This window comes from Rhipicephalus microplus, chromosome X (genome assembly GCF_043290135.1).
Source record: "Rhipicephalus microplus isolate Deutch F79 chromosome X, USDA_Rmic, whole genome shotgun sequence".
Lineage (NCBI taxonomy): Eukaryota > Metazoa > Arthropoda > Arachnida > Ixodida > Ixodidae > Rhipicephalus > Rhipicephalus microplus.
This window is the reverse complement of record NC_134710.1, coordinates 312889920-312903152: the sequence shown is the minus strand read 5'-3', so window position 1 is coordinate 312903152 and position 13233 is coordinate 312889920. Positions and strand designations below refer to the sequence as shown.

General features: G+C 45.6%; 1 protein-coding gene across 2 annotated transcripts in view; it reads right to left on the bottom strand.

Annotated features, from left to right (window-relative positions):
* Zasp66 (PDZ_signaling and DUF4749 domain-containing protein Zasp66) overlaps positions 1 to 13233 on the bottom strand; it is a 63114-nt gene that overhangs the window by 24567 nt on the left and 25314 nt on the right. For both annotated transcript variants that reach the window (XM_075879508.1, XM_037434371.2), the window contains exon 2: positions 324 to 472. In XM_075879508.1, coding sequence (XP_075735623.1) covers positions 324 to 472 — 149 coding nt within the window. The remainder of the gene's footprint in view (positions 1 to 323; positions 473 to 13233) is intronic.

Below are 13233 nucleotides of genomic sequence, written 5' to 3'. Positions count from 1 at the left end.
TCGTGGGCAAGATTGCTTTGTTAAGAACCACTAAAATTACAATGTAAGAGTTCCATAGAAGTTTGGCCGACCACTCAAGAAAAAAAATCAGTAGTTCTTCCAAAGGAACAACCTATAGTGTATTTAGAGACATGACTACAACCAATGAGTAGTTATACTCATTGGTTAGTTCTCCCCTGCCACCAATAAACACAATGTAATACAGCCTGACTCTGTTAGTTGAATAAAAGCGTCGCGAACGAGCTCTCTGTATTGTATTCACTCACTCCTATTATGCGTGCTCTCGATTTACGGGCAGCCCGAGCGAACACCATGGTTCTCACCTGTTCACGACCAGGTTCAGGTTGTTGCCGCTGTTTCGGATAAGTTCGGTCGCCTCGTTGTGGGTCATGCGGGACGTGTCACGGTCACCGATCTTGAGCACCATGTCACCGCGGTGCAGCTCGCCCTCGGAAGGACTTCCCAGAAACACCTGCGCGGGTCACGAAGCACAGTTGACGAGCGAGACACGTGGTAATTAGAGAAGAGTGCGTGACCTGAGGGCGCCACGTCACACTACGAGCTAATTTAGGTTGCCATTGATTGATTGATATGTGGGGTTTAACGTCCCAAAACCACCATATGATTATGTGAGACGCCGTAGTGGAGGGCTCCGGAAATTTTGACCACCTGGGGTTCTTTAACGTGCACCCAAATCTGAGCACATGGGCCTACAACATTTCCGCCTCCATCGGAAATGCAGCCGCCGCAGCCGGGATTTGAGTGCGACCTGCGGGTCAGCAGCCGAGTACCTTAGCCACTAGACCACCACGGTGGGGCAATTTAGGTTGCCATTTTGGCTGGAGCTCGTACATGGCAAAATGAAGCACGGTAAAATGAAGGTGTGACGCCAAACAGCACGGATAAAAGAAAATGGATGGCGTGTGCGCTTTAGAGAAAGTGCGAGAAAGTGCTGTTGTTTCGCGGTATACTTTACATTTCCTACAAACGCGGTGAAGCGCTTGTTTCTCTTTTAGCCATCCCAGGTTTTTTGCTTTCTTTAATTACTATGTTCTTCTGGCTAACCAATAGTGGCTAGCAACGCCTGCATAGTGATTTCTGCAGCCATCATGGCTTGCGTCGTTTATTCTAATACTGTAGAAACATAGACGCCCTTTATCGACGTCGTCGTTATCTAATCTTATGAAAAATATGGGCCAACCCCGAAGGCCGTGCAGTCTGAATCAGCGTCCCAAAGTGCAGACTCTCTGGAAGGATGAATGCGAGACACTGACACGCGAAACATGCGCCATATGCTTCGAACACACACTTTGGCACGACAGACACATGCGTGGTGGTCGTGGTTCAGTGGTTAGAACATTGGGATGGTCAATTGAAAGACTGAAGGTTGATCCCGTCGCGTATTTCTTCCTGTCATATTGGTGATCTTCAGTAGAGGTCTATTGTGCGTACGTGATTGCATCATAGCGTAGTCTGCCTGATTTAGCAAGTTCCTGAGAGATACGAGCCGCAGAAACGGCACTGGTAAATGAGAGTAAGCAGGACGCATAGGCGCTGAGCTGTTGAGACGTCCGTAGCTAGTCTGACGCTGGGCAATTCTTGAAAATGCGTCATATAATAAACTAGGCAATTGTCGTGATATTCACGTCCCGTTAATCGCTACCCTGACAAGTGTGGTACGGTACGTGAATGCAATTACCGCACCTGAACAAGTGCAACAATAAAGCAGTTCATTGCGTTTGCTACAGCGTGTGCAGTGGATCGAGTTTAGCGCTCAGTTACAGGTGGAGTAGAATTATCAAGGAACAGTGAGGAGCAACGAGGACAATTCTGATAATTTCAGAAACATGGTGCATATCCTACGACTGATTACGACATTTATAAGTAGGCGACTTTGAAAGTTATAATGTTTTGTTTAATGTTGAAAGCACAAGTATAGTATACACAACAGTGAGCATGAAGCCAGAGACGCAGCTATATGAGGGAAAGGCACTCCAAAGATGATTGCCTGGGGTGAAGGTAACTTGAACATCTCCCCTCTAGCCTTGTTTACTCCGCATTTAGTATTCGAATGTGTTTCCGCAAGCCCGGCAATCAGCTCCTCCACACCTGTGTTAGACTGATAACCGCACGATTAGCGGAAAACGCATCAGCTGTCTCACGTCCTGCTATCCGCCAGCGTCAACTCCGTGTGTTTCGGGGCAACTGTTTTTAGGTGCAGAATGAAAGAATAGTGATAATTGTTTTGAAATTCAGCCTTCCAAGACTACGATATTATTATGAGAGACGCCGCATCGGAGGACTCCGAAAGAATTTGACCATCTATCGTTCTTCGACGTGCACCGAAATCTATAGATTTTGGTGCACATTTTGTGAACAATTTCGTGAACTTAATAGTTCATGGGCCCCAATGATTTTTGCCGCCGTCAAAAATGCTGTCACCGTGGCCGAGATTCGATCTACCTGCGGGTTAGCAGTCGAACTGTCGGCAAAAGCTAGATGCCAGTAGCGGGTAGACTGAACGAAGAGGGTTAAGAAAAGTTGTTGTCGAAGATGCATAACCTTATTATTTCGGATGTTTCTCAAATTCAGCGTGATGAAAGCGACGGTGTTATATTAAGACTGGTGTAATCGCGTATATGTTATAAAACTCAAAATAAAACAAGGAAAAATTAGTTGTGGAAAAGAACATATCTATAAAAAGTGAACCCGTCCAAAAAATGCCGTTCGTTTAACATCGGGTTTGCTGCATAGCTACTCTGTATACATACTGACGAGACAGGCAAGCTGGCAAGAATGAAAACAGCAACAAAAACAAAAAGAAAGGGGAAGGATGTTAGGGTGGAACCTTCACTCATTTTTAGCGATGCTTCCAAACCGCTTACGTTCTTCGGCATATGCGTCTCGACGGCCGTGTTCACCTTGTTTATGTTTTCTTGTCCCTGGTCGAGGCCGCGGTTTAGACACGGGCTGTCAAAAATCTCAAGGCGCGACGACGTCGCGCTATTTCGAGCTTGCTGAGTCTTGTAGGAATAGTGTGGCGAACGCGGTGTCTCCCTGCGTCATCCTTCGATGCATCAACGGCGCACTCCTCGTTCGATAACTTCACCGGGTAAGCGCTAACAAATACGTAAAGTGTCCCCCCGTCTGAACTTTGCAGACGTTGCAGCAAATGTGTAGCAAATGCAGCAAACGTGTAGCGGTGTTTTGGGGTAGCACTTCGCTGGAGGGTGTTACGTGGGGAAAAAGTTAATCAGGCGTACAAAAATGAGTATCGCTTCTTGGCGTAGCACCTTCTTGCCGCATTCTTCTTAACGTAGCACGGCGCTCGTCGATTGGTCTAAACTATTTACGACGATGGGCTACACCTTTTCCTCACTATGAGAGAGAAGGGTGGCGAGGCCATGCGAAAATTTGAAACCAGCTGAAAGCGATGTTTTAAGCCCTGTAACTTCCTTAGAATAGCACGTATTCGAAATTTTTTTTTGCGGCAGCATGTTGACAAAGCGAAAGTGCACACATTTCTTTTTATAACAATTTTTGAACCTCGGGGTTGTTTACTGGCCCTTTAAGTTGACTGCATAGTATCTATATGTGCATATGTGCCCCGGTACAGCTTAGATGCACACCGTTACGTAGATGTCGTGTGCTTCTACGAAAACTACTGAGCCGAAATGCAGTTCTGCCGTATCTATAGCACCATGATATACAACCTTTAGAACAGTATCCCTCCCCTGGTGCGGTCTAGCAAAACGTTCAATGGCATGGCCAGAAATTTTTTTTTCACAGAGGAGGGGAGGGGCGCGTTCGACTCCCCCTCATATGTGTTCCTGCAAGAGTCTACGTGTGTGCGTGTACATGCACACGTACAAAACATGAAAATTTGTGGGAAATGGGTTTGAAACCCCTTCTGAGTGCTCTAATGTACGCGTTGTGGAGTAAAGCTACGTGAAACTCTAATGTACCTCGGGAACACGTCAGACGTTAAAAGTGTCGAAGAGTGCTGTCAAAACCATGATTTAATAAGATATGCTGTTATGCACTGAAGAACTGATAGGCATCAATTTGCGTGATATTGAGTGCGTACTGCATAAAAATTAAAAGAAAACGTCGCCCTCGACCATCAGATATCCAAGCTACAGTGCCCCAATTCTTGAAAATGTCAGTGCGGTGCCCCCCCCCCCCCCCCTTCTTCTCACGCTTATTGAAAATTACTGTTCGCAAACAATGGATATTGAAGTGATGGTGCCAGCCAGGACACATCTGAAGCTATTGTGTGTTCTATAGTTTCTCATTGGCCAGCTTCTGCATGCAAGACTGATTAGAAAGAACTGGGGTGCTATGCAGGATACCCCGAGCTTCTCGGGCAGACGATTTCGCTCCGAGCAATATCTATACGGCGGCCATGGCATGAAAACAGCGTGGAGCACGTGATAGCAGCGTTGATAAAAATGACTATGAGAACGCGCGAGGCGTTGGAAATGCATGTAAGACATTTGCAGCGGCTATGAAAGAAACACCGCGTGCGAACACGTCAGCACCGCCACTGCAGTCAACATTTTAACAGTGCAGCGACGTCAGCGTGATTGTCGCGCTATATTTTTGTCAACATTACTAGATTTTCGTCAACTCAATACGCGCCTCCTACAGGTGTGTCCATGGGCGTTTGTTCTTTTTCCGGCAGGTTCTTTCGTTCTACCAGCAGCATGGAAATATCCACTCTCAAAGGCAGCAACGGGGCACACTCAGCGCTCTCGTTCTGCTCGTTTCACTTTTATCAAATATTGCAGATAAATATGAGGACAGGTGGTCACAAGGGGCGCTTGCATGCATCATGGCGGCAACGCGGCTGTGATTGGATACGTCATGAGCGTGGTGAAATTGAAGGCGATACATCGTTACCGCGTGATGTTATTAATTTTACTTCAGCGTGCGTGTGTGCATAGCCTTCGCGATAAAGCTGATATATGGATCGTGCCGCTCGACGTGAGTACTGCTCCTCGGCAAGAGAGTGGTAGGTGTACCTGATCTTTGCCGGGGGCGCCTGTCGATCAAACTGATTGACGCGTGAACTCGGATACAAACTTCTTGATTCTGAGAAGGCCTAGTTCAACTTGTGACTGTGATGGTGCTGGTGTGACTGTCAAGCGTTTGATGCGGTGAACGCTAAGCGGCAGCTTCTTTGCATATAAATTATTTTGTTGAGCTTACACTATTTGTGCAAGGCTGCAGCCGTAGAGGAGCTTGTGATAACCTAGCTTCTTGCAGTTTTTGAAGTTGGTCGTCTATACTCATGTACTAGACTGCATGGCTTTGAAGTGAAGTCCGCATCAGCTCTGTATTAATTTTGATTGTAATTGTAATATTATATTAAGGCTTAACGACCATTACACTGAGCTGTTCTGTCTTCATTGATGAGGTTTTTAAAGGGTACTTATTTCGGGCGCAATTAGCAAGGTTGTGATCAAACTGGAGCTAATAAACGCAATCCTGATTTGCACGATAGTAATTGTCATCATATTAGTAAGGGATAATTGGCATGGTTTTACTTAACGTGTTCATGATGAATGTCGCGTTGATTAGCATGGCTTAGCTTATTAACTAGCATGCTTTAGTTACCATGGTCCTACAGCTTTACATAGCTTCATAAGCATAGTCCTCTGTGGCATACTTACCTGTCCCGTACCATGACTTGGCGTAATTAGCATGGGCATATAGCATGTTCTGGCCTAACTTACCAAATATACTACCCAGCCAAATAGCTAATAAGCCGGGTGCGCATGCTTGAGTGCTATCAGAAGATGAAGATGACAAAGAGGGCGTGCACTGGCCGAGCAGCACGCTATATTGTGCAGGACGACCATGGTGAGTAACGCGTGGCCTCGGGTTGAGGTGCGGTCGTGATGTTGTATACAACATTGGCCGAGTGTCTTATAAGACACTCAGCCAAAACTAATTGAGAGGCCACCGAGCTGGTTATTCTAAAATAGACTTAGTGCAGACAGCAAAAGCTTGAACATAAATGAAACATCCCGTGCTTTTAAGAAATTATCATCACGAGAAGTTCCTGACACCTTTATTACATGGGTGCACTTCTGCACTCAGTGGAACGACAAACAAATGAAGGAAAAATGCCTCTGGTTTGAAAACACCGCCCAACTTTGCTGACCATCCTTGACGCGGTGAAAAGCAGCGCGCTGAGAGATGAATTTGACTTCTTCGCACTGCTGGCTCAATCAGCAGGCGGTGTCACCAGAGCTCTGAAACATCTTGAGTTTCACGAAAATCGGCCAATCCTGCATAGCACCCCTGTTTTGTTTCCGTTTATGGTAACTATACAGATCATTGGATGGCTGTCCGCGCATGCGTGCGGGCGCAAAAAATGCGTGTGACGTGTTAGGCAGACCATACACCTGTCGTGGCAGCGGTCTGATGTCAACAGCAACCGCGGCGGGCTCCTTCCGTTGGAGGGACGCGGCGGTTTCGTCCTCTCCCTCGTACACTGTGGCGTATACACAACACCCTGGAAGCCTTGCCCTCTAACGGGGCCTCCACGAGAATGGAAGATCGCGCGTTGCATCAGCGAAACCGAGATGCCTTGGCACTGCCCTTGTTTCCAGTGCTGGTGGAGGTCCGAGTATTCGCTGGGCCAGGGGTTTTCGGTGAAAGGGGGTTGGGGCGAGGGAGGTGTCTCGAGTTACGCGGGATTCTATTTGGGTCGGGTGGACCGGCATTGAAACGAAAGCAGGGCCAAGCGCGCGCGCGAGCATGGTCCCACCTCAAAATAGCCACGCTAGTCGCGAGCGCGCGGAGCGCCACCAAGACGTGTGTGCAACGCCTGTGCGCCGGCTATCCCCGCGTGGATTCGCACCCCGCGCGAGAAGGCGAATACGGCTATATGCGGCGATTGTTCTTGTATTCGCAGCTACTCGAGAGCCCTTAATTTTTTTAGCACACGCCTCGTAGTCCAAGCGAGGGTGCCTCTTATGTAAGACGTGCATTCCCTACAGCCTCAAGGCTCCCAAGGATCCAGGAGGTGTCTCATGCCGGCGATAGATCTTTGGCATTTTCTTCCGTAATCTTCATTACCGACATCTACCTACACTGCACGGCACTTTGAAAGTAGACAATAAAAACAGGAAAGTGGGGAATGTATAATCTGTATGACACTATTGCATTGATGTTTTTTTTTCTGCCCCAGAAAAAGACATGCAACTAGTCATTTTCCAGGTCAATCTCCCAAAGCTTCGTTTTCACCCCTTGTTTCTAAATCACAGAAATCTTGCACCAGGAAGAGACAAGAAGTAAAGTGCCGGAGGAGGTTCATCGAACGAAAATTGGGGCCAAGTTCAAAATAGAAATAATATCAAGACGGAAAGCTCGCAAAGAAGGTTGTTTTGCACGCAATGAGGCTTTTTGTTTTTTCAGCTGAGGGAAAATGAACAGATACAACTATATAGACAACGAGGAGGTTTCTTTCCTGCGAATCAAAGAAACGAAATGAAAAGCTGCGCAACCTAACGCTTCTGCGCACGCGCCGTCCGGCGTTTTACGTTCCACGCTGCCGCTTCTTAAGAGGCATCTTTAAAGGTTCAACATCAACATGGTTATTTATACAGAAAACGATCTCGTTCAATCTGTTCTGCCGTGTGAATTGATCTCTTTGCAGTGTGGCAACCATCGCTCCTGAGTTACTGTATACTGACTCAGATGTGGCCCTCTTCACGAGCATTATTGGGCGTGTCGGTGCGTTCTTGAACGTGACATTCTTATCCGTCGCTAGTCGGTGCCAAGACACGCTGGCCTCGGGCAAAGTCAAGGAAGCGGCCAGGCTAAGGCACAACCGAGAGCGGCGAAAGAAAATAGGACAATCTGGACGTCGCCTTTTCCGAAAGCTGGAAAGCACCCAAGGCTCGCTTTTGCTGCCTTCCGGTGGCGAGGTCCTCGCGATCCCCGCTCTTCAACTCCGAGCGAGATCTTGTTACACTTGACAGACGTGGCAGCGAAGTGGTCACGAGACAATTTAGGCGGCCTAAGGGAGCAACGAGGCTATACCACAGGCTTCGAATCTCGACAGCCCGAATTATGTGAATGTTTGGTTTCCGGCTGGCAATCCCTTTAAAAGGCCCAGGAAGTGCTGTCGGATGAAGTTGAACGAAAGAGTACCAAACGTCAAAAACAAAACAAAAAAAAAAAACAAAAAAAACAAAGCAGCGAAAAAGTCGGAGAATATTTATAAACTGAATATATAAACATCTACGTTACGTCACAGAGCCCACTTTGTCAATATTACTGTAAGCCTTTAAGTAGGCATTTCTATACGAACATTTTAGTCCGGGCTGTAGCTATTTGAAGCACAAAATCATTTAAAGGAAATCTCGAAATAGTTTTTTGATAAAGTCGCCTTAAAGGCAGTGACTTACTATCCGATATGTTCCTGCATGGTTTCCAAGAACTGCTAAAAGAAGAAAGAAGACAGTACAGCGGGAAAAATGCTGTGAAAGAGATGAATAAGCTGACGTGTTATACAGCGTAAATGTAGCGCAAAAAAGACACGGACAAGAAAGTGCACATCGCAAGCGCTTACTCACGGAGAGGCGAACGAGTACCAACTTGCTCGCCTCTCCGTTTCGCTTCAGTTTAAGTTGTCGTAGTAACGGTTTTTGTTTTAAGGAACTGTCATGAGATACGCGTTTTTTATCATAACTCGGTGGTTCTGTAATAGGGTATCACGCCACTGATTTAAGTAAAAGGGCATTGTCAATGGCGTTTGCCTTGGCCACGTTTATTTATTGTATTTAAACCACGTGCTCAACTTGCCGAGGAATGGGTTTGATTTCTGAAGTATAACCAGGACCTTTTTTGCACTTTAATATAATTGTGAGCGAAAACTGTTGATATTGTTCGAGTTTCCCACAAAAATAACAAGCGACAAGCACTAAACTTCTGGGCCCATGTTCACAAAATAAATAAATAAATAAATAAATAAATAAATAAATAAATAAATAAACAAACAGCGTCTTACGCTAGAATTTTTCGTAAGAGAAAATTTTCAGCCGATCATGATGCGTGACATATCATTATCGCAGCGAGTTGGCCAATGGCAAATAATGATCGAGAGAGTGAAAGCTTCGTGAATATGGCCCTTGGCTACCAATACTGCAATTTCGCGTAGAGGGTAGTGTCATCTTGAAAACAAAAACGAGAAAAAAGTGACTTGCTCTGGTGCTAGTATGTCTTCGAGCGTTGCCAACAACCCGTTTGTGAATCAAGACCCTCGTATGTTACCCAACTTCTTGTTAGTAATAATAATAATGTGTAGGGTTTTACGTCCCAAAACTACGATATTGTTAGGAGAAACGACGTAGTTGAGAGATCCGGAAATTTGGACCATCTGGCGTTCTTTAACATGCATTGACATCCCGCAGTACTCGGACCTCTACCGTTTTGCCTTCACCCAAATGGGATCGCGTCGGCACGGATCTTACTCGCCACCTTTGGGTCAGCAGCCAATTACCCAAGCCACTGATCCACCGAGACGGACCCCAGATTCTTGTTATAACGTGAAACTTCAAGAAACTGATTGTGTGAGAAGTTTCTTCGACAGTTCATTATTCGCAAATCCATAACATTAAATGAGAGTGAATTCCAAACTAGAGGTCGTGCTGTAGCTGGCGGTAAATTTAGCGGCGGAAGCTCAGCGATGCGGATGACGACCTGCGAATAAGAAAACCGGAACAGCTAACTTTAGGCAGCACGGGGAGGGACATATATCTGCGAGGGCATCAAGAGAAGCGCTTATTTCGGGTCACCCTGCCGTTATTTCAGCACTTACGCTGAAAGCTCGCGTATTCGCTATTACTACTGCACGCCAAAGTAGAGTAGTGTAAGTTTTGTATCTGTAGTACCACTTAGAGCGCTGCGCACGTTAGATGACCAAGATGTTAGACCACTCCATAATTAGCTCACTTTTAGGAGTGTAAGGTTTTTTATTGACGCGGGTAATAAAGAGAATAATAATTCTCTCACACAAGAGTGAAAAGCTTCGCTGTCTATGTAAGCGTTCGTTACCAGCTCGATTCTGTCGAGAGAAGCAGCGGACCATGTGGTCCTGGACTGAGGACTCCGCCCACGCCTACGGCCCGTCGAACGTCTTCGCGGTTTCTATTTATTTTAATAAATGATCTTGCTTGCTTAAAATTCTCCCAGTACATTCAACAAAAGCTGAATTTGCTAATTAACTAACAAAAGCCCATAGCGTAACACACACATAGTCAGTGAGTACACGATTCGCGGTTCGGAAGTCCATTGGGACTTCTGTCTACTCACTTCAGCATTATACTATCAGCCTTACGTACTTTCCCGTTCGCACTCACATCTACTCACAGGTATTTCAAATCAGTGCCGTTCATACACCATTTAGATATTTATTGATCAGAGGCGCGAAGTACGTAGGGCGGTGCCTTGACCCTTCATACCCCAATCATTCAAGGGAACGTCTTGATGAATCTATGCTGTGTTGTCAGCTCTTCGAAGAAAAAAAGTGTCCTTACTGATTTGCAAGCACTCAGAACTCGCATTCGAAGATACAATCTCAAACTGCGCTGCGAAGAGCACTGATTACGACATTGGTGTTAAGGAGCATTGACACTATGGTCGAATAAAGAGACTCATGGGTCGATTCTTTGAGACTCAGATCTACCCGGTAGTCTGAGTCTGAGTGAGTCCCGAAGAGTACTACTTTGGTGAGTGTGAGTCCGAGTGAGTCCTGTTGAAGAAAATTTTCGTGAGTGTAAGTTCGAGTGTATCCGACTCAAGAAAATTTTGGCGAGCCTGAGCCCGAGTGAGTTCAAAGGAGAAAATATATTTCATGAGTGAGTCTGAGTGAGCTCCACAAGTTTTTCCGACCTATGGTTGGCACACGAATGGACCTGGGGCAAGTACAATGTATAGTTATATTATCTAGGTGTAGTACGATGATCCGCAGCTTTTAAACTTCGCGATAACACGACGAGCTCTTGCCACGGTCAGCCCCTGTGGATCAGTGATTTTGGTGCTCAGCTGCTGGCCTGAAGATCGTGGCTTTAATCCCGGTGGTGGCGGTCACGCTTCAATACAGGCTAAATGCTCGTGTGAGATGTGCAAGGTCAGCGCACGTTAAAAAACAACACCAAATTGTCGACATTTCCGAATCCCTCCACTATGCGGTGTCCCTGGTAGTCATATTGCGGTTTTGAGACGTAAAACAACACATATTAATATTAGCGCTTGCCCCATGGTATATGAAGCTGAGAGTACCAGTTGAGCATGCAATAACTAAGTAATTAGTGGGTATAACCCAATATTGCTTAGTGTCATCTAAATACCCACCAACGAATAACAATACGCAAGTGTCATGATACCTGATACACCGTGGGCGCTCTATTTCGTCTTTGCTTACTGGCTCGCTTGAGTGTATCAGTTGTATTACGAGTGACACTGTTCGAAAAGCTGGCTCTTGACCGTTTACTGATTTTTCTGCCATTTTAGAGGTGCAGATACGCGCAGTACTGTGACACTAATAGACTCTTCTGTAAATCATTCTTCCTTCGTCAGCTCAGTCCTTGTCTTGCTTGTAAACATAAAGGTATACTGCCACACCATGTACGCTCTCCACGAACTTATTGTCAAAGCACACTGCAGAACTTCACCGCGGACGTCCGTTTGAAAGGCTTTCACTTTTACCTCAAGACGCCCTGCTAATAACCATGATGCTGTCGGGCGGCCTCAAAACATTGCTGACACCCACGAGATGAATCGGCTGCACAGAAGGTGACAAATTAAAGAACTCTATGAAAGAAGGATACGAAATATTGTGTAGCACTAGGACAACATTATTTATTTAGCCGTAATCCACAAAGGTTAAGAAAAAAAAAAAAAGAAATGACAGAAGCTTATCCACCCTCAACTAGAATTGCCGAGCTCAATCAGATGAATGATTTGTTATTGGTGCAAGATATGTCGTTTGAGTACTTCTTTCACCGCGAATATTTGATACAGCAATTTCACCAAGAAGCGCACAAAACGTATGCTATTCTTAATGCAATGAACGAGAAATACTGGTGAATTATTGATGCGATTCCGAACGCAGAATGAAAAAACCAACATTAATCACTAGACGTCTGGCTTACACGTATATTACGGCACATGCAACTATCAACGCAACAGTCGTTCACGGTGTTGGGGGGGGGGTGAAAGTAAAACAAGCTTATCTTTCACAGGGGAGATTTCACTCGACTACATACACTGTTTCACACCCGAATATGGCTCAAGTGCGCTTTGAAATTCTTGATGTTCACAGATCGCCATGAATTACGCAACAATGTTTCAGCGGATAGTTAGTGGGTTATTTCTGGACCACTTGTATTTTTCCCTCGCTGAATTGCACCCTTGAGGGGACATAGGTTCGGAGATTTTTTGTGTGCGTTTCAAAATGCGTTGGAGCTATCAAGAGAAAGGCACCGGACTTTATTTCGTGGGACAAAGGCTGTCTAGATGAGACCATTAGAGGAAAACCTTTCAATGTGTGACAAAGTCGTAGCTTTTCGCAAGGGCAGAAGCATGCATCCAGTATAGTAATCACGGATACGGCTGCCCGGTCTCTCGCCATCAAGCATGCATGGTTATGACCAGGGCACCTTACTGCTAGTTCGTCGCACTGTATTTAACAGAACAAGTAGGCCCGTCCCTACACAGGAGAGTCCAGTAACCGCTGTCGAATAGATATAGAATTCTTGGAGCAGTGCTTTTACGACGTCCACAGACGTGGTAATAGGCTTTGCGGTTTTTGTAATCTAGTCAGCTACTCAGTGGTTGGTTGCAAGCCACCGAAGGCGAGGATCATGTTTTTCACAAGAACACCTAATTTATGTTTTGTGACTTGCAAAAAGTGATGAGATTGCAAGGGTAGGAATCGAGGAAGTGATGCGCAACACCGACCATACTATTTGCACGATTCTTAATCACAAATGGTATGTTACAACACGCAATTTGATTCCTCGGATTGATTGGCCCAAAGGCAATATCCCATTGCTTATAGTCCTATTGCTCATATGGTACTTAGGAGTGTGCAAATATAGTTTTCCTTGGCGAATATAAATCGAATGATGCCAGATGCGAGTGAAATCAGTTATCGATAATATTTATAACAGATATAGAGTAATTAACAGTTGTTTTTGCAACTAATACGAAGCG